At 37.1% G+C, this 27,487-nt stretch overlaps 1 protein-coding gene across 1 annotated transcript in view; it reads left to right on the forward strand.

Annotated features, from left to right (window-relative positions):
• Positions 1-27,487, forward strand: part of LOC131673196 (bursicon) — a 336,124-nt gene that overhangs the window by 167,832 nt on the left and 140,805 nt on the right. The window contains exon 3 of the mRNA XM_058951017.1: positions 16,409-16,534. Within this exon, the coding sequence (XP_058807000.1) occupies positions 16,409-16,534 (126 nt within the window). The remainder of the gene's footprint in view (positions 1-16,408; positions 16,535-27,487) is intronic.

Here is a 27,487-nt window from a genome sequence, read left to right on the forward strand (position 1 = left end):
GATATCCACTCTTTGAAAGTTTATATAAATTTATTTGTGAACAAAAAAATTTACCATAACTTACCACGTATTGTCTTCTCAAATACTAGCTCAAACAGTAGATTACTATTATGTCCGAGAATGGATAAAAAGCAGCTCCTACTCTAAGCGTACACCAACTACTGCTGGGAATTTCGGTCAGCTTGTGACGAGAGCAATTTTTTCCTATTTCCCCCTCTCTCGGCAATACACGATATAGGGCAATTAAAGAAAAAGATAAGCTTAAATTCACAAAACCAATGATATGGTCAAAACCGATTTGTAAAGATGATTGCTATTTCTGCATGACAAACATCGCAGGCTTCAGTGTCAATAACAAATCGAAGATCAAGTACACTACGGTTTCCTCAGTGCAAAAGCCGATTAAAACAGAAACAGAGAAAGAAACGGTACATGAACCTATGGATATAAATAATTTAGAAGAGAAAGATGATGATTGGAATGAGACAAGCTCCGAGGAGGATAATGAAGAAGACGATAGAGATTAGGAATATATTATATCGAAAACGGTAACCCCTCAGACTTTCACTCAACAGGAATTGAACGATCTCATACGTGAACTAGAAATGCCTAAGGATTGAGCTGAACATTTGGCGGCAGCACTGAAGAAGAAAATCTTGCTATCGAAAAGAAAAAGCGTTTTTACTTACCAAAACAGAGAACAAAGTTTCAGGAAATTTTTCACGAAAGATGATGGAAAGTCATTGGTATACTGTTCGAATGTGAAAGATTTGGTAGATGAAAAAATCTCTATAAACTAAATGTTAATACAGACGAGGAATGGAGACTGTTTATCGACTCCTCGAAGCGACACCTCAAAGCTGTTCTTCTTCACAATGGAAATACCTTTGAACCTCTTCCAATAGCACATTTCACCAAGCTTAAAGAGACGTATGAAAATTTGGAAATAGTTCTGGAGAAGATTAAATACGCAGAGCACAAATGAAAAATAGAGTTTCATCTGTTTGTGGGATAGTAGAGATCGAATCAACTATTATCAAAAAAAGGAATGGACTAGGAGAGGAGAAATGGACCTAGGCTTTAAAATTATTATTCGCAAATCTCTGATTGAGCCCACACATATCCTCTTGGGAACGAAATTTCCGGGAATGAGCGATACGAAGTTAAATGAAGGTATCTTCGACGGACACCAACTCGGTAGCGAATTCATACACACGCACATTATCCGTAAATAATGTATACATAGTCGTCATCTCATAAAATGTAATAAAGCAAACATATACTCTGTACATTCCACGTGCTCTAGGTAGAACTAGCAATTACATATTAATTTATTTCCAATCAGACCAATAAAATGCAGACACGCAACCTTCCAACGATGCTTGCACTCGTTATCTGTTTTCCACAGTCAACAGAGGCCACCTCGGTGCCACTGCGCCCGTCTAAACGATACGACCAGCGAGTCACCATCTGATTGACATCTGATCTTTCTAGACAATAAGTTTATCAAATCTAGACGCATCGAGCCTGGGAATCTCTCTTTTTTCTTTATTGCCAACGAGACAGTGCTGATGACCTCCAACCAAGGAATAGGAGAACCTTTGTTGCAATCGACACTGAGAGTAGCGAAGCAAGCAGTTAGCTTTCATCACTAGACTCAATAAAAATTAATAAATCACAAAGACAATCATATGAATGAGTTGGAGTTTATTTAACATCTTTTGTATTCAGTCATGTACAACTGTACAGTGCCACTCAATGATTTTTGCCACCTTGTTGACTAAAAACCCAATACTTTAAAGTTCTCGACTTAGGATAGTTATAAAAAACCCTACGGGTACTCATTTTGTAAGGTTTTTTAGTCTCTATCAACTAGCGTAAATTACATGTCTGTTTTTTAATTTTTTTTCCAAAATTATGATGTCAGAAATATGTAACACGGTAGATACCGACTAAGATGTACTATGTTGCTTGGCCCAAAAATCAAGAAGTAATTACTTTGGCCGACCGGCACTCCTAATATTCAATTACACAGGTTTACAAAATAAAAAAAGTTGATGCCTATTTGACCAGACCATATAACTTTTATGTATTTCGATGCGCTGAACACGAATCCGAGGTCCGTTGATCTCCATCACGTCAGGTTCAAGGTCTTTTGAAGGTCAAATGTATTTAATACAACGGAATTTAAAATTTGACTACGGATTCGGAAAGAGCGGGAAATTTTACGTTCAAATACATATTGTTGGTTTTTTCCAACATGACCTTTGAAGGACATCTAGAGCTCAAACAAATAATAAATAGACCTTATTTGGTTTTTATCCATATGAACTTGTTTTTGAGACGTCCGATGGGCTTCTATTGTATACTGTCATGTATCTTTCTATTCTGAATACAAACCTGGAATCCATTTCACCTCATCCAGTTAGGATCAAGGTCATTTCAAGGTTAATTCGTTAATTTTGCACAAAAAAAAACAAATATAACCCTAGTCTTTGAACCCTGGTTGCTTGAACCCTCGAGCCCTGCAACTCTCTATGACCTTCGACCTCTGCATCCTAATTTCCTAAAACCCCGAGAACTTGACCTTTAAACGCCGTGAACCAATCCCTCATACCCCCAATTCCATAACCACCGAGTACTTAATCCTAAGACCCGATTCCCCATATTCCAATGTTCTTAACTCCCCAGCACTTAACTCTGAGACATCTTACACCCAATCCCTAATACTACATTTTCCTTAATAACCGAGTCCTATAAACCATAAGCGTGCACCAGCGGCTCCGTCCGACGGTCCTTTTCAGGATAGTTGGATATCCGGTGCAGCAGCGGCTCCGTCCAACGGTCCTTTTCAGGATAGTTCGATATCCGGTGCAACAGCGATTTCTCCAGTTTTTATTTAGTTATTTTGTACAAATACAGCAGGACTTGATTTATGATCTGCAAAAATGGATGAGTGCTCAAAAAGTTTCTGTGTTCTGTGCGGCAAATACGACGTTCATAGAAACTTAATTTCTTTCTCTAAGAAACTTCGCATGATCTACGACGAGTGTTTTAAAACCACTGATGTGGATCTAAACCAACCCTGGATTCCAAAACTCATCTGTCGAGTTTGCGATTCACGTTTGAGACGTTGGAAAAGTGGAGAGCGACAAATGATATTTTCATCGCCTATGATTTGACGCGCACCTATTTTTGTATAAACACCAAATTTGGATTTAATTCAAGAAACATTCGATCTGTGCCTTACACAACTACTTTGCCTGTCACTATGCCAGTCTTAGTAAGCGATACCAGTCATGATGAAGATGAAGCAATGGAAATCGATATAATTTTAGTTTGCGTAGGTCACTGATTAGGGTCGTGCGTGAAATATTATGCAGGGGACAGTTCCAGAGGATGTGATCTAAGTCTTGTGTGGCGTAGCCGCATTGGCATTCAGGAGACATTAAGTTCAGCTTGCAGAGTGATGCATTTAGGCTATAGTGCCCGGAGCGGCATCTGTTGACCGTGGTTATGACTTCTCTTGGAAGGTTTTGGCCAGCAAACCATGGCTTAGGATCAGGTTTGAAGTATTTAGAAATGTAATCTTTTCCCTTGAATTGTGCTTGGGAGATGAAAATGGTGTGGGTGTTTGAGATGGCCATTTTCTTGTATTTTTCATGAAAATCGGTGGAAGGGATTTTGATTGAAATGTCAGGATTTGAGAGGGATGCTTCTTTGACAAGCTCGTCGGCAGAATCATTACCTTGAATGCCAGAGTGAGAAGGGATCCAATAGAAATTTATTGAGTTTGAGCAGCGCTTGGTGAAGTTGAAACAACGTCTTCTGATTTCTAGGATGTACTGATTAGAACGAGCAGACGTATTGGAGTTTTTGAGGGAGAGGAGAGGGCTGAGAGAGTCTGAAAGAATAGAATAGTTGTGTGTAGTGTTACTCAGAGCTATGTCTAGAGCTTGTAGTATGGCGAAGCACTCAGCAGTAAATATGGAAGCTTCAGGATGAAGACTTACTTTAGTAATTTTGTTACTTCATTTTAATTTTTTTTTTACTTCCGTCGGTGTAAATGTCGATCGAATTATTTTGAGCGGTTAAGCTCCGGATAGCAGTTTGTTGTGTACATTTCATTGAATATGTCTAAACGAGCGAGTTTGTATTAAATCGGAAGACGCTGAATTACCTCAAAGTCGATACCGTCCATGCCAGGGGAAGAATTTGAGTTTTTGTTTTCATGGGCTACATTAAATTCAGTAAAGGTAAAAGCCTCGCTTAGAAATTCATTTTTAACCCAGTCGGGCAGGTGGGAAGGGTTTGATAAGCCCCAGGGGGGGCAAATTTTACCGAGGGCTTTTTCAATTTTTGATTGGGTTTGGAGGTTTTCGGATGAGCTGTCCGGCTTTGTTTTAGCCCATTTATTTTTTAATATTTTGCTAGCATTCCATACATAACTATTGCTAGTTCTAAAATCAATGTTGTTAGCAAAAGCTCTGTAGTGGGCTCTTCTTTTTTTTTAAATAATTTGGTAGCCTGGGAACATGATTTTTTATAAGAAATAAAGTCAGTGAGTATTTTAGTGAAGCGCAATACATTTATATCGACGGAAGTAGATATTCGATTTTCTTTGATGGCTTCAAGCACGGGTTGTAGATGGTCTTCAACACTAAGGGATTCAGTAACAGGTTTGGGAGAGGTCTTCTTTAGTTTCTTTGGAGAAGGGCTTTTAAATATTTTGGCAGTATTGGCTGCGATAGTGGCTTTGTCAGTGAATACGGTAGTGGGAGTGGCAGGTTATAGGAAGGATGACTCAGATGAAGAAGTTGTTGAAGGAGGAGATCTTTTTTGAGCTGGAGAAGGTTTGTTGAGGATGGTAACATTCGGTGCTAAAGTGTTTGTGTTGTCATTCTTAGTCGGCTTGCTTTGAACAGGTGGTAGCGTTGTAGAAGAAGTAGTAGGAGTAGTACCAGTGATAGGTAGACTTGGGCATAGTTTAGCTGTGTGCCCGCTTTGTTGGCAAACAAAGCAGCACATTGAGTCAGTACTGAAATAAATCCAATAGGTAGTGTTGCCGTAGTTGAGCTGTACAGATTCGGGAAGCAAATTTACTTCTTCTTCCTTGATATATACTCGTATCTCTCTTCTGAATGAAAGAATGTGCGACCTTCCTGGTTTAGAGAGACCTGCTCTTATGTGGCTTATGCCCGAGACTGGTGTGATTCCTCTTTCTTTGAGGCAGTTCAATAATAGGTCATGCGGAATTATCGGACAGACATTCGAGATAACTACCCTTTTGTTTTTTCCGATGAGGGGCCTGATTTTGAGATTGGTGTCTTTCACGGTGAATGTTTTATCAGACAAGGTTTCTTCTAGGCTGGAGTTGATGAGATAGACACACACTCGATTGCCAGAGATTTTGGATATAAACTTTATGTTGCTCGTGTTTGTGAGAGTTTCAAGGCCGTCGATGTAGTCGTCTATTATGGCGCCTTCGACCGAATCGGTGATGATCGCGTGGTCTTTTCTTGGTAGAGGAGGTTGAACCGTGGCGGAGGCATAGCTGTTTGGGTACTGTGTGAAAAAAGAACTGGAGGGTGAGCCCGCAATGGCAGCGCCGTTATTCAGCGCCATTGCAGGAGGTTCATTGGGCAAAACAAACTGCAACCGCAGTCTGAGTGCAAGAGGGCTTTTGAAGTCAAGTTTGAGGGCGGCTTCACTTTTACACTAGGACTAAGAGAGTAATTTAAACAGTTCGCGTACAATTTGAATTAGCAATATCAAGCACGAGATATACCACTAAGCTTGTGAGTAAACACGTCTGCTCGCTTCGGTGTCTTAGACCCGACTCCCCTACCACTCAAGTACTGATTCTTGAGCAGTGAATGTTTAAAACAATTTTACACCAGCAAAATGAATTCTGATGAAAAAACACCCGGTAGGTTTTCTTCGTGATTTTTTCCATAGAATTAAATGGTTTAATTAGTTTTTTCATAATCATAAAATTTTTAAAAATTTCCAATTGTTTATAACGATTTTACGCTAACAAAATAGAGTCTGACAAAAAAATGTCATATAGGTTTTCGTCTTGAATTTCTTCGTAGAATCAAATGGTGCTTTCAGTTTTTCAAAATAAATAAATTGTTACTAATTTGTTTAAATAACTTTTTATAAATAATTGCAAATGGCAAAAGAAAAAACACGGGTATTTTTTTTTCGATTTAGCTACGATTGACAGTTTGGCGCTATCTTGCCCAGGTTTGGCATGGGTCTTAATGGGTTAATAATTGGAATAATAGCTACTCGAACATTACGTAAGATTTAAACTAATTAAATTTGATGAAATAATTTAACTAGTTACATTTAATGAAATATCGTACTTACGTCTGTAATTTTCAATTAATGGAGGATGGCAGCTTAAACTGTCGTGTAATGGTAATTAAAAAACTGAAACGATAGTACATTAGAATTCACTTGGCTACAGAACACTGATTTGCTATAGAACTATTCTCTCCGGAGAAAGGACAAGAAAAGAGTCGACTTCTGGCACTCCATGAGCAAAGACACCAGCAAATGAAGAGTGGAAAATTGAGGGTAATTATTGGCGAAACTTGCAACCAATCAGAAGCTGTGTTTTCCAGGTGCACGATTGCACTTTGCAAGCCTACCTCAAGGTTGACCGAAAGGGATTAAAAGCCATGTAAATCGGCGACTAGCTAAGGAGGTAAATAGTCAGATGTCTAGCCTCAGTGTCGCCGACTTTTATGACGGTTAACAGTTTTCAGTGCATCAGCAGGTACACCTTGCCAGATTAGCAAGTGAAATTTCGGGTTGGAGGAAAATAAGCTGTTCATGTTCATACAGGTTTTATTGACTTACCTGCTATTGCATATTCACGGAAAATTTGTGCATGCGCCTCTTCCTCATCCTTTCTCTAATCTCAATTTCTCTTCGTCTGTCTGCCTCACTCTATCTTAGCCTTTCTCTCTCACTCCCCCATTCTCATTCTCACTCCCACCTTCTTTTTTCATATCTTGTTGTACTTATACCTATCTCTGTGTATTGGTCGCCTTTTTAATAGGAATAGTACATTGTGTGACGAGTGTGGAAAAGTTGCTCGCTTCGCTCGTGCTCACAGCGCCGCCCTCGTGCGCTATAGGCAACATTTTCACACGAGTTGCACATACTATTTTTCATTATAAGTGCGTGGGAGGGTGAGGTGTGTTTGGGGGAGGGAAACGGGAGGGTTGGGGGCGGAGCCCCCCCCCCACCCGCCGTAAAAAAATACGTGATTTATCATTTATTTTAATGAGAACACTGTATAAAAATTTAAATTCGAACATTCATACTGTAACGGTCCAGTCTGATTTGTCTCCTATTTTCCTCTGCAAAACGGCAACCCGTCACACACGAGACTATTAAAGAAAAGCGGTAATTGAGCGTAAGCGCTTTTCACACGCATCTGTAAATGTGTTAGGGCAACTCTGCGAAAACATTACCATATAAGGAGCGTGACGTCACGACCGTGGGAAAATTTATTGTTTACAACAGAAAATCGTCAATTATAAAGTTTTTTAAACGAACAAAAGTATCTCTTAGTTAAATTTGTTGCGCTGAACCTGAATTTCATGTTGATATAACTCTCAAATCGATATTTGTTAGTCAAATCTAATCTACAAGTTAACATTGTTAGTTATTTTGCAATACACAACCATATTGTTATTTCGAGTATACGATTACAATCTCGACGTATTGAAACAGAAAAGCAAGAATTTGACACTTTGATAACTAATTATTCCCTAAGTTATCAATAAATAAACAATTTATAATTTTTTTAAATAATTAAAATAACACTGTTAGAAAGCAAATCGATCACACGTATCTGCAAAATTGATGATTATGATTGCCACTAATTTGCTGATTTTTAAACCGCTAAAAAAGAAATTTGCAAATCTGTTTTTTAATTATTATTCAAAATTAGAGAGCAACATTAATCATCTTTTATATGGATAACAATCTTCTAACCACAAGCGATTTTTCCATGTAAAAATTTTCTATAATTTTATTGTAAAAATGGCGTAATTTGATTATTAAATTGTATAGCTTATAACTTTAAGAGGCGATTTTTCCTCGAGATGCAATTTATGTTAAAAAATTCATCTTTTCCAGTTTAATTTTTTAAATCGCATAATTGTAATTTCGATCGAGCCATTTTGCGATAAAACGTGTACAAAATTTGCGTCAATGACAAAAATAGCGTTGTAGGGGCTACCAAGCGTAGAAAGGAGCCCATTTCGCATGTATAAATTCGCTCGTCGCTGCGGCAAGAGGACTCACTTTCCTACCTTGCTTAGCAGCGCGAGCACTGTGTAGAAATAAAGCCTCAGCTATTTCCTGAGACGAATTTCTTTTCAGTGGTTAGCCTGTTGAACTCCTTTCCTATTGATCTCTAAGAGCGCAACTCATGAGACTATCTCTTTCATGAGAAAAAAGCAGCCTTAGATATCTTTCCTCCTGAAACATATTTATTGTTGAGAAGTCAAATTGAGCAGTGATCGCGGCGCTGTCGGGCCTCGATTGCTATCAATTGCACTTCGAAGCAGCTCATCGAGTTGGTAAGCCTCGTGGTTTGCCACTCGAAAGATTTTCTTTTGTTATTTAGATTCTGCGCGTGTCAACTTCTTGCTTTTCTCGGAGACGTAATTGCGAATTTAATGTAAAGAGTCAGAACTATTATTTTCATAACGCGAGATACATTCAAACTTTACAATACTTTATTAAAACTTGGACTTAAGTAATTTTAATATCACTTTGTATTAAAGTACAAGAATAATTTAAATATTATATTAAGAATTACATAATATTGAACATAAATAATATTAATGTTAAGATAATATTAAGAATCACAAAATATTTCAAATACTGATAAAGATACTTTTTTAAATATTTAAGAGCGTTTTTTGTTATCTTCCATTACTAATGTCATATTATTACAATTTGAGATCTGAACAGTGATATTTTTTTATCATTTTGGAATGACTTTTTCTACATTTTTTTCATTTTCTACACTGTGAATACTTGTATTTTCTTGATAGGTACTTGGTTCTTTGTATACACGATTGGACGGAATTTTAAAAGTAGTTGCAGTTTCATGAGTGGAATGTAGTTGATGTGATGTTGATGGTCCAGGAATTTGTTGTGGAGTTTTGTCCAGAATAGTTACAGTAATCATTCTGGCAATTTTTGTTTTATTACCTAGTGACTCTTCTATATAACCTTCTGCTACTGGGTCACTCTTCCATCCACCATGACGTTTGATGTCTGCTTTACTCGCACCAGCATCAGCCAACAAGTGGTTGAGATTCTTCGATAAGAGTGTCCGGTGTAACAATCATGATCCTTCAATCCTAAAAATTTAGCCACTTCTTTTGGCATACTTCCAATGGTATTTATACCAATGTGTTGCTTAGTACACTTGCCATTGATGTAGTGCAAAAAAAATCTTTTGGTTCCAGCATTTTTTGGTCTAAACTTTGCGTATTCTTTGTACAATCCATAAAATTCTTTCTTTATCACAAAAGTCCTTGGCTTATCATTTTTTGTGACTGGTACTTAAACAATGACACAGTCTTGTTTATCCTGTATGTGATCGATACTCATATCACATAATTCATGTCTACGGCAAGCACCTTGCAGACCAAAAATCATAACAACCTGGAAATAACAATATAAATTAGAATCTATATGATTTTCTCATAATATTTTATGAATATAGTTCTTCTTTATATTGCTAAAAATAATTCATTGGGCGCATCTTTCAAAAATTGTAGTATTTGTTCTGCTGTCAGTACTTTTGCTTTTTTAGGGGTACATGTCCTTTAGAGTTAGCAGATAAAAAAGATACAATCTTGGGGTAATCATGAAGGTTTATATTATATTTGGCCTGGATCATAGTTTTGATCATTGAGTACTGGCCCCATACTGTATTTGGCGTTTATGACTCTGCTATCTCGTCAAAGTATGCCAAGAAGATGGATTCAGCCGTACTGCGTACACCTTTTTGTTCTCTTTATTTCATAAACTTATCATACGCAGCTTCGTACTTGGCTCTGGATTTGACTGGGATAAGTCTATCGATGGCTTTCTCAGCTCTTTTCAACATATTATCTAGTATAAAATCACTGAAAAGTTCTTCATATTCAGCTTACTCAACTCTAAGGATAAATCTTCTTGTTGGTTCTGACGAAGTAATGCTACATTATCAACATTGGCAAGATTAGCATCATTCTCCATCTCTTCTATTTTCTCATCTTGTACTAATTCACTGAACATTTCTTGTGATTCAGCGTTACTTAATTCTAGTGAATAGTCTTCTTTCTGGCTCTGACCAAGTACTGCTACATTACTAAGATTGGAAAGATTATAACAATTCTCAATTTCATCTAGTTTTTCATGCTCTGGATCACTGTCTGGTATCACAATATTTTTGTTTTTGTTCACTGTAAATAGATTTTTTAGGTTAGCATTCAGTCAGTTAACATTATCTTTTTTTGTCAAAATTAATTGACCATTTTGAATTCATACACATAATATAATGTTCTTTCTTTTATTTTCCTTCAGTTTTGCTGTGAAAGCAATAGTTCATTCAAAGTCAAAGATGGTAAGCCCAGACTCGTTCCGAAACGCGACGAATATCATTACATTCTATCGTGAAATTGTTTATTGCCGTTTTACACTGGTTAAGTGAGCTCTAAGGAAAAAGTATTAGGGAGGTTTTTATCATGATTTTACCCGTAGAATCGATTGCTGCAATTTATTTTTTATGTAAAAAAAATTTTTTTTTTTTATAATTTGTTTAAATAAAACTTTGCTCAAATCGACAAACAAAAATACGGGTATGTTTATTTTGAACTTACTTTTGTATCTAATAGTTATTTTAGTGCTACTTATGACCTAGGTGTAGTACGTGCTTCAAGGTGATGTTACCCTCCGACGATTTTTGACGTTCTCTGACGTTTTGCGACGACTCGACGAATCAGAACCGAAAAGTAGCAGGAAACTTGATAACTACAATTACTTACAAGTATTTTAAAAAAAGATTCTTTCGATTCGGTTGAGAATTGGCTTGTCACCGAAGTTATGACCAACTGAATCCAAAATCGGCTACTGTGTGGCGGTGGTAAGTTTGGATTTCTAGGCCTCTTTTGTGGACTGTGATGCTCCGGTGATCACGTTGATTGCGTTTGTGTTCGTTGGGCCGGCCGTTCCATTTATTGATGGGCTTCAGTTGGTTGTCCAGCTTGAGGTGGCCTACCGCTTGTCGGTAATGATTTTCGTGACTCATTTACGCCATGTTTTTGCCTGTGTCTCTGAATCTGTTTTTCTACCTTTATTGGTAGAATTTATTGAATTTATTTGTTGAAAAGACTTGTCTTAACTGTGTCGAAAAATCTCCGCAGTTAGTGAATCGAAGGCCCTCGATAGCCACATAGGTCCTGTCATCTAACTTGTTCGTCAGGAGCTTTATTAATTCTGTTTGAGCTTCCGACGGCACCAGTCTCCGAGCACGGCGACATGTGCGTAGGAATTGAGGCAAGTTCGTGCCATCGAAAGAAGGGACTTTTATAAGGGCTTCTTTAATTGTAACTAAGACGGGTACTGTTAAATTTTGTTCAGCAATAGTCTGGCTGGGTGTTTCATCCTGTCTTGAATAATTTACTAATGTTGCTGTAATATCAGCGAAAGGATCCGAAATTTGTGTTCTTATTTGTTTAGCTAATGGAATACTAGAGGGAACCTGGAGAGAGAGTGTCTCTCGGTTTTGAATTTGCTTTTTTTGGAGAGTTTTTAATCATTTAATTTCTATGTCTAAAGCAACGGTTTTTTTAATATCTTTTGCAAGGGTAGTGGATACTTGTTCTGCAATTTTCTTAGCCTCTATCTTGATCCGTTGTTCTTCGGCTAGAATAGCCGCTTCTCGTTCTTCAAGTTTTTCTTGTTTTTTAAATAGTCGAAATTGTAGTTCCTCCAGTTATTTTTTATTAATATCGCTACCTTTAATTCTTTCAAGTAAGTTTTTGTTTGTTTCTTCGTTATATTGTTCTAAGGGTGACGATCTTCCGCTACCGTTTTCTGACATTGCTATTTTTCCTAAACTATTTCTGTGAAGATAAAAGTTACACTTTTGCAAAATTAGATTTTTTGTTTGGTTTTTTTTTAATCAGTGAAAAAAAATTTCGTAAAATCACGAGCTGAAAGATAAAGATAAAGCGTTAAAATAAAATGAGAGATAAAATAAAACCGACGACGCAAGAGACAGATTTTTAATTTCTTCCTAGTAAGAGGTAAAATTTCTTCAAGCTTGTAAAATGTCACGCTCTGATGAGCATTAATTTCGATTTGTTCCGTTAAATTATTTTTTATTAATTAATTAATCGTTTAATTCTGTACGACTGTAATTATGAACATCGAATACCTTTGTAAGAAAGGTATCCCACCGCTGTCACCAAATGTTACGTCCGGAATTTACAATTATTTAATTAAATTTACTTGAAAAATCAGTCTAGAGTAAGCGAAGCTTAGCAAAATTATCGAAAGAAAAAGACATAAAAGGAGAACCTGTCGTAGCGGGTACCCTTCTCTACCTTTAGATTGTTGTTTCCTTTGCGATTCGTCGATCTGCAGTCCGTCGTTTGCCAAGAAATAGAATGTGCCTAAAGCACCACTCACAGCCAGTCACACTTCAAAAAACTGGAGGGATTATCGGAAGTTTTAGTTTAAGTTGAACTTACTGATTTTTTTAGAGATATGGACACTTTTATTGGATTTACACTTTTACTTCGACGTTCACAAGAAGAGAATTGTTTCGCTTTCAAATGGACTTCACTAATTTAAGAGATATCGACACCCGTTTTACTTAGACGTTCCGCGCATCTTGTTACTGTTTCACTGCCGGTTGCGAAGTGTCGCGAGTCCTCCTGCAATCGAGGAAAAAAGCCCCGCGATGACCCGCCCATTGGCGTATTAACCAATGTCACCGGCCAATGGGCTAATTGCTTAATCAGCTTCGCAAGTGTTGCATATTCTATTTAGCAATTCTCGCGAAAGCGTGAAAAAAGAGAACTGTCTCTCCCACCTTCGCGACGTGCTTTCGTCAAAAGCGCATATTAGACGGAAAGCTATACGCGACTTCCATTCTCCGCGGGAAACGACATCGGCTTACATGCACATTCCGTCTGGATTCGTACCGAAGCTGCTGAAAGCGAGGAACTGCGCAGTTAGCTGTTTGAGCGAGAAAGACTAAAGGTCACTCGCAAACTGCTGCTTCGACAACATATCAGTGTCTGATGTCTGGCTTGCTTGGGACGTAACACACATTAATTTACAAATTGCAGAATATACTTCACAATTTTGGCAAATAAATATAGGTCGTAAAGCAATGATTATTGATCGATTATAAAATTATTTAAATAAAATCACGGTGTGCACGAGCAAGTTATGGTACATTTACACCGTATTAAAGTATCTAATAATTATGTGTCGAGAGCAAGCGATGCGCTTGTTCTCGTCGTTTTTTTCCCCAATTTCCCCTCTCTTTTGCCAAGACACGGTGACCAGCGTTAGGCATAGTCATTATTTCATCCTACCGAGCAAGGCCGAGCCGGCCCGAAGTCGTCAAGTGGATTATAGAGAATAGAGGTGTTAGAAAGAGAGAGAGAGTTAGGGGCGTCCGTGCCCCATGCAGGATTAGACAGGCGCGCGTCACGAACCAATTAGCACATTGGTCGCGCGCTGTCTAATAAGTAGGTAAAGTGGGGAGAGAAAGAATAAGGAAGAAGCTGTCTATCGCGGAAGAAAACGAGCGACATAGACGGTAGTGAGTCGATCAGCAGTCAAGAATATTTCCAGTTGATCAGCATTTAAGACTGTTTATTCGATCAGAGGTGCAGAGTGCAGTTGAGAACAAAGGTCAGCCGAACGCACACGCCGCCAAGGAACCGAGAGGAACCGAGAGAAAAAGAGGACGAGTGCCTTATTCCAGCATCTGCTCGGGACGCTACCCGGAGAAGCCGGCAGAATTTGCCCAGCGACAACAAGCAATATCCTCTGCAGGGCGCAGCCAGGCCTCACTTTCCTGCATCGATAAGGTTAAGGCTCGTAATCTAATTTCTTTCTCTCTCTCTCTTCAGCAGTTTGGCACAGCGTGTAATTGTAAGGGTCAGGTAGCTAGCAAGGCGTATACGCGCCGGCTACCTGTCCTAATTACGGTCGGCGTCATAAATTGTTCAGGTAGAGAACCGTCAAGACGATCTCTCCCCGGGCGGATTTCTCTTTTAGTTTTAGTAGGCTAAGTCGGTTCGTCGTGATGGCGGTCATCTTCCGCACGAAACATGCTGTATATCGCTTAGATTTGTAAGCGCAATAAGATAGTTAATTTGTTTATTGTATTGGTATTGTATTAGGTGTTAAGAACACCGTTGTGTTCGTTAGTGTTAAAACGTGTTTGCAACACCGTTGTGTTCATTAGGTTAAGAGTTTATAAAAGCTGGTTATAAGTAGAATTATGCGGTTTGTTCTTTTGCGGTTTGTCTATGTACGGTTTATAAGTTTGAATGTAATTTCGATTTCATTCTGGTTTGATTAAATTTTGATTTAAATGCGAAATTTTTGTTGTGTGTATAATTTCTTAATTACTTTCATTTCTTTACCTTTTCCCCCCTTCTCGCCTCGATTGCTATGAACGAGTGCGCCTCACTTGCTCACCTTAAAAATTGATAACGAATGAACTTTCGCTACAATTACGAAGAATTCGTTTGCGAAGCAGTACAGAAATCAGTCGGAAGAAACATCTGATCTAAACATAAGGTAAAGGTAGACTATCGGTTTTTCCTCTCTTCTCATATTCCACCTAGCCGCAAGCAGTAGGTGCAAAGATTCATAATTTTCGAATAGTTGGTTTTATCACCCTTCATCTTTCCAGCGATGCTATCGGTTCATCTCATCCTATTCTAATATAGATAACTTCGAACTCGTTGGTGACGTCACGACCAATAGACGAATTAGAATAAAATTGATTTCCGTCCGCACCGAAAATTAGATAAGAGTAGGGGTAGATCTCATCGATCAATGTTGACCAACGTAGTGGAGGGTAAAAGAGGGTAAACAGCGATACCGTGGGAGATAAGATGAGGGCGCTACTAACTTTCTAATTTGCATACTGACCAATGACTGGAATATTCAGAGCACGCTACCGTAATCCGAATTGACATATCGACTAATAAAATGATTTCTTCGTGGAAATAGGAGAAGCGAGAGATCTTTGGCCGTAGAGAGCCGTTGTTCATCCTTTGTTCGTAGCCGATTGCGGATTAAGTTTTGTAGAGGACGAGCTACTGATTGACTAGCCGAACAAAGACTTGTGTTGAGAGAATGCAACTCAAAGTAAGGTAAAGTGGCACTGTAACTTTGGCGAGGATTGGGGTACGTCGTGTTAGAGAATCGCGTGTATATAAAATCGGAGAGCGTAGTTCCGTCGCCGAGTGATATATAACCCGAGTTCACCGCGCTGACCTTCCGCCATTTCCGCGAAAAGAAACAGTGTACCTTAGTAGGCCATAAAGAGTATAAGATTAACTGACTTTTATCTCTAACCTAGGTCGCCTACCTTTCCTGTGCATGCTGTTATTTAATTTTCAGCCGCGTTCGGAAAATCAGATATAATTAGAGATTTGAGTGCTTGCGCTTAACGGTCTCGGCGACTTCTTAGGTGGATCCGAGACATCAGATGAATCCGACTATCTGCGTGAATTAAAGTATCAGAAGTATTTGTCCGTTTTGCCAAAATTCCACTCACACCCTGCCCTGAAACTTAGAGTTGCTTACGCAAGCTAGCCTAGCTAACAGTCGAGCGTTGAAGAAGCAACCGCATTTTGTAAAAGACAACACGGTCGTTGAACACCGGGAATTTCCAACACTTGTCTATAAACGTTGTCGTAGAGGTCTCGGCATTTTTTCCAACTCCAATTTCCAACGACTGCTGTAGCCCTACGAACAGTAGTCTGGCGGCCGATTAACAAGTCGGAAAGACGAGTTGCCAATGATTATTCAGTGGCATAATTTCGGCTGGTGGCTTTATCCCCCCGAATTCCCCCGTCACAACATATAAACTATAAATATATATTTATGAGTTTAACAAGTAATTAATAAATAACGTTTTTAAAAATGTTGTTAATTAGCGTTTTTACTCAAGTTAGTATAAGTAAAATCGGATCAGCCCTCTGAGTAATTTTTTGTCTGCTGGGTTACCATTTTTAATGTATTTATGATCAATAGATTACTTTGTAACTTAATTTTACTTTATTCTAGTTTAGTTAAAAAATACAAAAATAAATATTTACTTTTCAAATATAAATTATAGGTATCTGGATCAAAAATTTGGCAAATGGAGAGAAGTTGTATGTGTTGTCAAGAAAGTGGTGAAAGGGAGGCAAGTGTGTCGTTATTCTGTCCTAAAGCAAAATTTGGAGAGAAAAAGCTAAGAAAGGTAAAATCTATCAAGTAATAGTTTTTTTTAAATTAAATATCAAATAGTGTTAACTCAAATAAACATACGAAAACTCGGTTTTCCACTAAGATATACGAGGTGTGAACAAAAAGTAAGGTGAATTTTTATTTTTCTCAAAAAATATTTACTTATTCATCAATTTTTATTTTATCTCCTTCAAAGTAATCCCCCTCGGATATAATGCACTTGTGCCAACGCTTTTTCCAATCCTCAAAGTATTTCAAAAAATCATTTTTTGTGATCTTGTTTAGTTCATCCTTCGATGCCGTCTTTATCTCCTCAATCGTGGCAAAACGCCGTCCTTTCATGGGCCTCTTCAGTTTTGGGAACAAGAAATCACAGGGGGCCAGATTTGGGGAATACGGTGCCTGTGGCATCGTTACTGTGTTGGTTTTAGCCAAAAATTCGCGCACATGCAACGATGTGTGAGCAGGGGCGTTATCATGGTGCAAAAGCCAATTTTTATTTTTCCACAAATTCGGACGTTTCTGGCGGATTGCTTCGCGCAAATTGCGCATAACTTGCAGCTAATATTCCTTATTTACTGTTCTACCCTGTGGCAAGAACTCATGATGCACCACGCCCCTGCAGTCAAAGAAAACTGTAAGCAAAACCTTTACATTTGATCGAACTTGGCGTGCTTTTTTTGGTCTTGGTGATCCAGAATGCCTCCACTGGGACGATTGAGTCTTAGTCTCGACGTCATAACCGTATACCCATGTTTCGTCACCTGTTATAACCCTGTTGAGTAAATCTGGATCATCGTTGACGTCATTCAGTAGCTCTTGGGCGATGCTCATTCGACGTTTCTTTTCGTCGAAATTGAGCAATTTCGGAACAAACTTCGCTGACACACGTCTCATGTCTAAAACACTCGTCAAAATTGATTGGCACGAACCAAACGAGATGCCAATATCATCAGCATTCTCTAATGGTAATTCGACGATTTCCCAACACTATTTTCTTCATTTCTTCAACATTCTCATCAGTTGTTGATGTGCTGGGGCGTCCAGAACGAGGTTCGTCGTCAGTGTCTTCTCGGCCTTCTTGGAAGAGTTTATACCACTTGTAAACATTTTTTTGGCTTCAAGTAGACTCACCGTATGCCACTTTCAGCATTTCAAGTGTTTCGGAACATTTGTTTCCATTTTTCACACAAAATGTAATGCAAACTCTTTGATCCATGTTTTTAGACAGCAACAAATCGTGGAGCACGCAAAACACTTCTAACCTTGATGCCTCTCACAAACAAACCAAACATACTACAAAGCTAAAATTTGGAACGTATGTTCTAGACGAGTGTACCGACATAACCAAATAAAAAAGTCGAAGATCGAACGGACGTAGCCCGCTAAATTTCAAAATTCACCTTACTTTTTGATCACACCTCGTATATGAAAATGACACACAGACACACACAATTAGAAATAATAAGGGTTATTCTTATGGTGAAAGGTTACCCGGAATGCTATCACGAAAGGAAAAATATATTAAGTAAAATATATAATGAGTTCGAGTTATATAAATAAGCTCTAGCAGCGATATATAAAACTAATTTTACATATTGTAGTAATAAAAACCACCAAGCAACGAAAATAGAATTAATGTTTAGAGGTCCGGCAAAGGCGTAAATAAAATCAAATTATTCATTTATATTTCATAAATGGTAACTAATATATGTATATTATTTATGATAAATCTTAGTTAATGCGACAAATATATAAATAATGGCTAATAGACAATAGAATAAATTATTTTATTCAATCAAATAAAACCTAAATGAAGCTAAAAATAAAAATAAAAATAAAAAAATATATAGTGCAATTGTCATTTTGAAATTTTGAAAATTTTAATATTTGGTCTTACCGTACTGAATCGGGATATGCAGAAGCGTCCTTACGCAATATCCCAACTTAGTTTGGCTCTAATTCACGAACCTTAGAACATATTTATAATTCTTTATAATTTTTCTAAATGCAATTTATAACTTCCAAATCCCAGTCCACTAAAGATTAAATGGTTCAAAAATACTGAATCAATATCGAATAAAAAATCGTTTCACAACTTCATTCCCTTAAGTGATGAACATCATTTAATACTTAAATATAAGACTTTCATAGTCTTTTGAATATGAAATGGTATATAATATATAATATGATAGTTTATTAGTAATTAAAAAAAGATGAATATCGATAACTTTCAAAGGCCCTGAGAAAAAGATGATGCCTTAATCTGTAGTGTGGGGGGCCTAGCGTTTGGACGGATGGCGAGCTTCTTCTTAAAACCAGTGACACATATTTCTTTATATCATGTATTTGATAATAAGTTTATAGTAAAATTTCATTAAAAAAATCCGAACCCTCAGTAATACCTAGAAATAAACATTTATAGAAAAATTACTTTTTGAAATATAAACTCAACTCCACCCATATCAACTTCTGTATCTTTATGAGAAGTATTGATGATCCGCTTTCGAATTCAGACGGTAGAAATATATACTCTAAATACAGTTTCATCCTTGTACAACGTAAGGCTAGTAACCCCCGGTGACAAAACCTATATGGTTACGTTTCTCTTTAATATAGATTTTTTCAAATTTTTTTAGTCGAAAAATAGTCATAAATACCGAAGATATTGCTGTAACACGGTTTTGGTGGTTGCTTATGAGGGTGGATTCTAGACCCCAAATTTCTTTTATAGCCCAACAGCCCTATAATTCTCTCATCAATTTTTAAGCGTCATAGCAAATAAAAAATCAGCGAAATTAGTGATTGACAACTATTTATATGTTAATATGGGTTTAGGAATGGTTCACTCTCGAAATATTAAATAATGAAAAAACTCCGAAGCTGGTCAATATTATTTTATAATTTTCTAGATGAAAATTTATTTTTTAATTTTTATGGTAATTTCGTGATTTTTACACGAAAAATCTAATCATAAAGGTTGTTCTTTCCCTTTACATCGTAGGAGTTGCAACCCCCAGAGACAATACCTATATAGTTATATCCACTTTTTTATAAAGAATTTTTCAAAGTTTTTATTGTCGAAAAATATTGATATAAACCAATGATATTGCTGTAATAGTGTTTTAGAGGTAGTTTTTTAGGGTGGCCTTCAGCCCTTAGATTTATTTTCCTACAGACTAATAGTATCATTGTCTAGCCCACTTTTAAACTTCATAGCATATGAAAAATCAGCAAAATTTGTGATCGGCAACTATTTATATAGTATTAATAGGGTTTAGGGATAGTTCACCCTCGAAAGACATAAAAATAAAGAAACATCGAAACATGTTAATTTTATTTTATCATTTCGAAAAGAACAATGATAAAAATAACCGTTTTTTTGCTTCTTCTTGGAAACGAAATTACACACCAAAACAGTGATGGGATGTGTCAAGGGTACCTAATTATACACTTTTACAGTTTCAAATGTGCGGGGAAACTGTACAGACATCCCTTGCATATGGGTAGCTACCCCTATTTTGCGAAATAATAACACAACCACACAAAAAAAAGTCATTTAAACGAGGATCTGACCATATTTATTATATGTTTTGGGGTCAATGGTTCGAATCCGGAGTCCTTTTAATCCCATCACGTCAGGATTTTTCATAACCTCAAAAAAATAGGCCAAAAATACCTATATTTTCACTTATACAAAAGAACAAGCGGCGAACAACTAACCCAGGGAACAACGAGTTTAGTCGGTTGTGTTTTCTTAAAACAATCAAATTCCACATCACAAGCGAACTAAACCACCTAACTACCTACTCTCTAACTTACCCAACCCCTAGAAACCACCCCTACCAAACCACCAACAGACTTACCCACCTAACCCTGGGAACAATGAGTTCAGTCGCTTTTTTATTGAAATATTAGTATGTAAACTACAATCTAATGCACGTGTTTCCTCCCTCTAATCTACCTGACCCCTATTAACGACTAAACCACAAGTAGGCTAATTCTCATAACCATGAGAACAGAGAATTAATCGCTTATTCTTTATAAAATCATTTTTATATCATGTGCGGGCTATCTCTCTAATCTACATAAACTTAAAAATCTATGTGAAGTTTAATAATATTACCGATATAAAATTATTTCTAGGGGTACATTTGTTAATTATTATTTTTTTATACGATGTCTAATTTACTGTAATCCTTAATGAAAAATATTTATAAAATGTCATTATATAAAACTTTTTTATTCTGTTTCTTCCAATTCGTTATCACTGTCGCTTATAAATTCATCATCACTTAAAGACTCAAATATAGGAGATTGATCTGGTCCTGTTGGTATTTTTCTAAATACCTGGCATACTCAAAGTACCATAACACCACCATTACGTGGAAACAGTAGCCTACCAATCTTTTTCCTACTTTACACCCATAGTGTAACGGGGTATCACCGTTTAATTATATTTTTATTCGCGCGACTTTGTTGAAAGGGCGAAAGTAATTATCTATGCTCAAAATGCAGTTCGGAGAGCATGTGAAGACAGGCGTCAGTCAACCAATAAGTCATCTAATCTAGGAAAAAGTGAGTGGAAGCAAAAGAAGTAAGCGAGTCGAAAAACACTTATTAGTAACACGGACAGAACCTTTTATTATTACTCAAATACTACATAAGGTCGGCCCGCGCGTTTGTTTACATCGACGCTCGCTCATCGACAACACATATTGTCGGGACGCTCGCTGCTCGTTGTTACTGGAGCCGCTACATGCACGCTTCGGATTTCAGAAATTAAAGTATCAGAAGTATTTGTCCGTTTTGCCAAAATTCCATTCACACCCTGCCCTGAAACTTAGAGTTGCTTACGAAAGCTAGCCTAGCTAACAGTCGAGCGTTGAAGAAGCAACCGCATTTTGTAAAAGACAACACGGTCGTTGAACACCGGGAATTTCTCACACTTGTCTATAAACGTTGTCGTAGAGGTCTCGGCATTTTTTCCAACTCCAATTTCCAACGACTGCTGTAGCCCTAGGAACAGTAGTCTGGCAGCCGATTAACAAGTCGGAAAGACGAGTTGCCAACGATTATTCAGTGGCATAATTTTGGCTGGTGGCTTTATCCCCCCGAATTCCCCCGTCACAACATATAAACTATAAATATATATTTATGAGTTTAACAAGTAATTAATAAATAACGTTTTTAAAAATGTTGTTAATTAGCGTTTTTACTCAAGTTAGTATAAGTAAAATCGGATCAGCCCTCTGAGAAATTTTTTGTCTGCTGGGTTACCATTTTTAATGTATTTATGATCAATAGATTACTTTGTAACTTAATTTTACTTTATTCTAGTTTAGTTAAAAAATACAAAAATAAATAATTTAATTAAACATGCAACCGCGATCGCGAGATTAAGCTGACCAGCTTACCTTAATATCGCAGGCGTACGAAGGTGACACAGACGAATCGCACAGCGAGAAAACTGTTCTATTGTTTATGTCGCGGATCGCGAGTTCGCGCACACGATGGTTTCGCCCTCGATGGCGAAACCTCACACACTCTCTCACGACCTGGTCTCGAACTGGTAGTTGTATGGCACCTTGGCGTCAGCGGTCACTTCTCTGGATCACTGGCACGTATTTTTGTGTAGGCGTCCGGTATCGGCGGCACGTAAATCGGTGTTAGCGAAACAAAAGCGAGCGAACGTGGTGATGGCTAGTGCTTCACTAGTTCGGTTTCGATCGCGCGCGTTCCGTCTGCTCGCGTGCCGAATTCCTTCGTTACGTATTTCGTCCCCCCGGTAGGTGCTGCCCTCCCAGGCAACAATTAAGTTAGGTTATCAGCGCTAATTTGACGCTTACCGTCACAACAGGTATAACCAATAATCACACTTCTTCTTCGTTTTATCGACCAAGATGTATACGAAATATTTTGTTGTAGCTGCATGTCTCGAATTAATACGTATTTTTATAATGAATGAGTTGTCGGATTCAGTGTTGATATGAAAATTATTATATTGTATATTAAGATTCTCTTTTGAGACTAAGAATTCAAAATCACCACAATCTTTGACGTGGTCTGCAAAGTAAAACGGAGCCATTTTTAGTTAATATGTGCCACATCCATATAATTGTAAATCTATTATATCCAATCGTGAAAATATATCCAAAAAGATTAATTCCAATCGTTGAAAGTACGATGAACGTGAATTCAAATTCAAAGTTGATACCAAGTGTGATAGCTTATTATCTTTGTCTAATAACTGTAGCACTCTTTCAGCTATTTTAATGTCTAAATCAGTACTTTTAACCACAATAAAAGTTAGGTTATATATTGCGCAGGAAACTACAAAATCATCATATGCTGTCTCAACTGTTGTCTTGCGTATTGTTTTGTCAAAATACTTGTGATTCCTATTTATTGTATCATTTAAAACTTCAGTGGTATATCGATTCTTTGTGACCAGTCTTGAATCATTAGTTTCTTGGGTAGTAAGTTGCTTCTGATCAGTTAAAGCTGGTATCTTAATAACTAAACCTTTTTTTTTCAATTTTACTGACAGAGTGATGAAATCCCCTATCCAGTATCAAAGCGTCCCCTGATTTAAAGTGCTACCAAATATTCTGTTTTAAAAGATTATTTAGGATAGAAGCATCATTTTTACGACCAGGATATGGCCCTCAAACACCAGCAATACGACCATTAGGGTACGTAGATATCATTGGTTTTATAAGATTATAACGTTTATGAACGGACCAAATTTGTCTCTGAAACTGAAAATCAAACCTTTTTTCTATTTTCAAATATGTACCATCAAATATAACTGACCCCTTTTCTGATAAACCTGTTTGAAGAATTGTGGATACAGCAGTTTGATTGGTTAATATCTCATCCCTACTTCTCGCAAAACTATAATATTTTTCTCGAAATGATTGCAGTAATCTGTTTCGAATGTTATTGCAATTTTTACATAAAGTTTGTCTGCTATAATTATACTTTAACTGAAACTCATCATAGGTATAGTCTCTTCGAAGTCTTGACAAATACATTCCTAAAAATAACCTGTTGTCATGGGTTTTTATATCTTTGATATATTCCAAGATTGTTTTAAATGCACATGATTTACACCTCTTTCAAAAAACAAGTCACGTGCTTCCATTATTAAAAATGATCTTGAAATGATTTTACGTTCTTCAGTAACCATACTTTTGAATGTAAATAGTAATTGTTTAACTTCGTCGGCGATCATGACAACTTTAGGCTTTGTACTAGTAAATGAATCAGAAATTTGTAAGAAGTCATCAGAACCATGATTAATTCAGATCCTGTTACTTATCGCCGAACAAATCGCTGATAATTCTAGTCATGTTAATGAAATTCATTCAATTATTGAAGAATTACGTGAACCTGGCTATATATATTAAGAGAATCCTAAATATTGCTCAGTAATAAAATGAGTAATAATGTGTTTGGACGTATATTGAATAAAAAGAAGGGTAATCGAGGTCATCCTGGTGTTGGGTATAAAATCACTAAAGACCGACAATACGACGCGAATGACAAAATAATTTGTAATATAGCCGATCCTCAGGAGAGTAATAATACTGTAAATTTACGAACGTTGCGAAAAACTAATGAAGTTAACGTTACTACGCTTACAACTACGATAAATAATCTTAGAAAACCTTTGAATACAATAAGATCAGAATTACTAGTGTATTGAGAAGCTAATAAACATTTACAAAATAATAATAATAATAATAAGAAGAAAGAAATAAAGATAATACCGATTGACTTTTTACATAAATTTTAACAAATATATTGAAAATGAAACATCAAAGAGTGGTGGATCAGTTACACAAAACCAGCACTTCAAAACTATCCTCGTCGAAGAGTTGATATACGTGGAATAGATTAGACATGGCAAGCTGATCTTGTAGATATGCAAGGCTACTCGAGAGAGAACAAACGCTTTTGATATCTGTTAACTATCATTGATATTTTCAAAGTACGCTTGGGCAGTTTCTGTTAAACAAAAAACTGGTACAGATATTGCTTATGCAATGGAGTCTATATTAAAAAAGGACGCACTCTTACAATTAGAAATCTACATGTAGACCGTGATAAAGAGTTCTATAATTCAAATTTTAAAAAACTAATGACAAAGTATAAAATAAATCTATATTCAACCTATAGCAATCTTAAGACAACTATTTGTGAACGTTTCAATCACACGCTAAAAAATGGCATGTGGAAAAAATTCAGTCTTCAAGGAAATTACAAATGGATCAACATTCTAGCTGATTTATTGAAATCTTACAATAATCGAAAACATCGTACTATTGTATATATCTATTGATATGAAGCCTAAAGACGTGACGTGCTTTATTGAAATAAAGATATATTTTTGTTACATTAAGTAATAAATTGAAATCTACCAGTGCTATGATATTAAGTCTGTAAACAATATCTTTGTTCATGTTCCTTTGTAAGTAATATATAAAGATTGTAATGTTTCATGAAGACTCTTGAAATTCGTTCTGGTAAAATAAGATGGAATTTAGCATCGAGCTGAAGAATGATTCGATTGTTATCTTTTTCCTTAAAGATTGTCACTAAATAACAAAAATTTTCTTCAAGTTCATAACGATTTTTCTCCGGTAGTGGATCAAAGGGTGTCATAGCTATTTTACTTAACATTTCAAAATCGATCTTGCTATCGAAGACTTGAGAAAACTGGAGAAGGAAGTGGATACTACTGGTTATGATTCTTATAACAGAATGACGTTTTCCAAGCTCTCCTCTATCTCTTAAGAACTTTACCCAACTACTACTACTAGAATTTATTTTTCCTAGCTGCGACGACCGCCTCCATTCACTTGCTGCTTCTTCCATCTCCACTACAACGGTAGTCAATTCAATTAATCAATCCGATCGCGATTCTGTTACTCGCGCGTTGGTTCGAACAATTAAGAGAGAGAGGGGGCGCGCGAGCATTTGAAATAGGCAGTTACGCCTCAACTGTTTTCACGACAATACCGCCGAATTTATTTTGCACTATGTTTCATCGATTAATAAGTTTTCTGGGACGATTTGACGTGCGTGAGTGCAACGGAGTTATCGCAGTAATAAGCAGCAGCGGTACCGAAACAGCAAATTGCAGCAGATTAGAGGCAGAGTGAGTCAGCGCAGTTTATTAATTGGAGGAGCAGCGGCAGTTGATTTTCCTCATCAACAATTATGGCTGATCACCGTAATTACACCGCAGGGTAGGTGCAGCTCCCGTTATTAGTAGTATAGCAATGTATGTTCCAGCACACCGGAAGTGTATTGCACATACATACGTATGTTTCAGCACACCTGCGGGAGATATTGTTAATAATAATTGTTAATGTTAACAATTATTATTAACAATATTCGTGGGGGGGGTCCCTGGTTTAACCCTTTGATTCCCTGGCCTAACGCTTCAATGCTAATTATTATTAATGTTAATAATAACGCTTCAATGTTAATTATTCTTAATGTTAATAAATGTTTATAATTTTTTGAGGAAGGTTTCTAGGGTTCCTAGTCACTAGGGCTCCTAGTCCCTAAGGACCCTATACCTAGTGCTTTCAAACTAATTAAATTTAAATATATTTTTTTTTTAATTATAAATATATATTATTGACAATTTACTTGCTTTATTGAAAATGAAACGAGTAGAAAATAGCGATGATTTTTGAAAAAAATGAAGAGACAAACCGGAGAATCGAACCGGAGTCCTCTGGATTGGCAGGCTAGCGCTCTACCACTAGAGCCAATGCCACATGTACATATTATGTATATTAGCTATACACGTATAAATTTGGTTTGGGCCTGAGCGTGCGGAGGAGGGGGAGCTCACGCTGTCTATAGTTCTAACTTGAGGATGCGTGCTCTCTCTCTCCCTCTCTCTAGCTCTGACTCAGCGTGGACCACAGTGTGCGGAGGAGGAGGGAGCGCATGCTGTCAATAGTTCTAGCCTGATGGGGATGTACTACTATAGTAGTAGTAAACGTGCAATCTCTCTCTCTTTCTCTCTCTCCTACGCTCTAGCTAAGCGTGGACCATGGTGCGTGGATAGAGCGTATGCTATCTATGATCAATGCGTGCTCTCTCCACGAAGGGAACTGTTTTCGTGAAAATCCTAGAGACTACGAATGCAGTCGCTCGACTGACGCCTCCTTGAGATGTTCCTCCTAAACATCACTGCTAGGAGAGAACCTTATTCCCATCCTGGTAAATAGGCAAACTCCTTACAAAAAAAAATATTATTAGGACTCTGAAAGCCTTGAATATCTAAAATATAGTCCATCTTATAAATCAAATTATTCTCTATGATATGTGAGCTGAATGGTATCTCAAAGCAATAATGACTATATTTTTATTCTGAAGATAAACCCTTTAATACTAAATTAATAAGTTAGATGGTGCTACAGTCGGTTCACCCCCCCCACTCTTTCGTTTGAGCTATCCCTTCCATATACTACCTACAGCGCCCTCACTTTATAGACAGCGCCCTCGCTTTATAGGCAGCGCCCTCAGTTTGCTGGCTGCGCCCTCACTTAACCTTTAAAAACCGGTTTGGCCTAGCAAAAGAGCGCAGTCTTTCGAGGCAGCCTGCGAGCTAAGCTTGCCTTACCTTACTCCATTTGCAAGTATTTCCTCAGTAGTTAGTTGAATCGTTATTGATTTGTTAAACAAATCGATATTAATTACCTACTGAGAACAAGTTCATTTTAGAGCTGTTATCTACCTTTTCCATCCTTTCATCATAATAATCCTTTACACAACTATAGACAAGTGACTCTACAAAACAATAAAAATTAGATAACTAACAACATGACTTCTATCGCCTATTTTGAAGAAACAATTAAAAATTTGTGGAAAGCTTATAATCATTCGGACGATTTAGATATAGACGATTGTATTAGATGGAGAAATCTATCAATTAATG

This window comes from Phymastichus coffea, unplaced genomic scaffold (genome assembly GCF_024137745.1).
Source record: "Phymastichus coffea isolate CEN01 unplaced genomic scaffold, Cenicafe_Pcof_1.1 PCOF00013, whole genome shotgun sequence".
NCBI lineage: Eukaryota > Metazoa > Arthropoda > Insecta > Hymenoptera > Eulophidae > Phymastichus > Phymastichus coffea.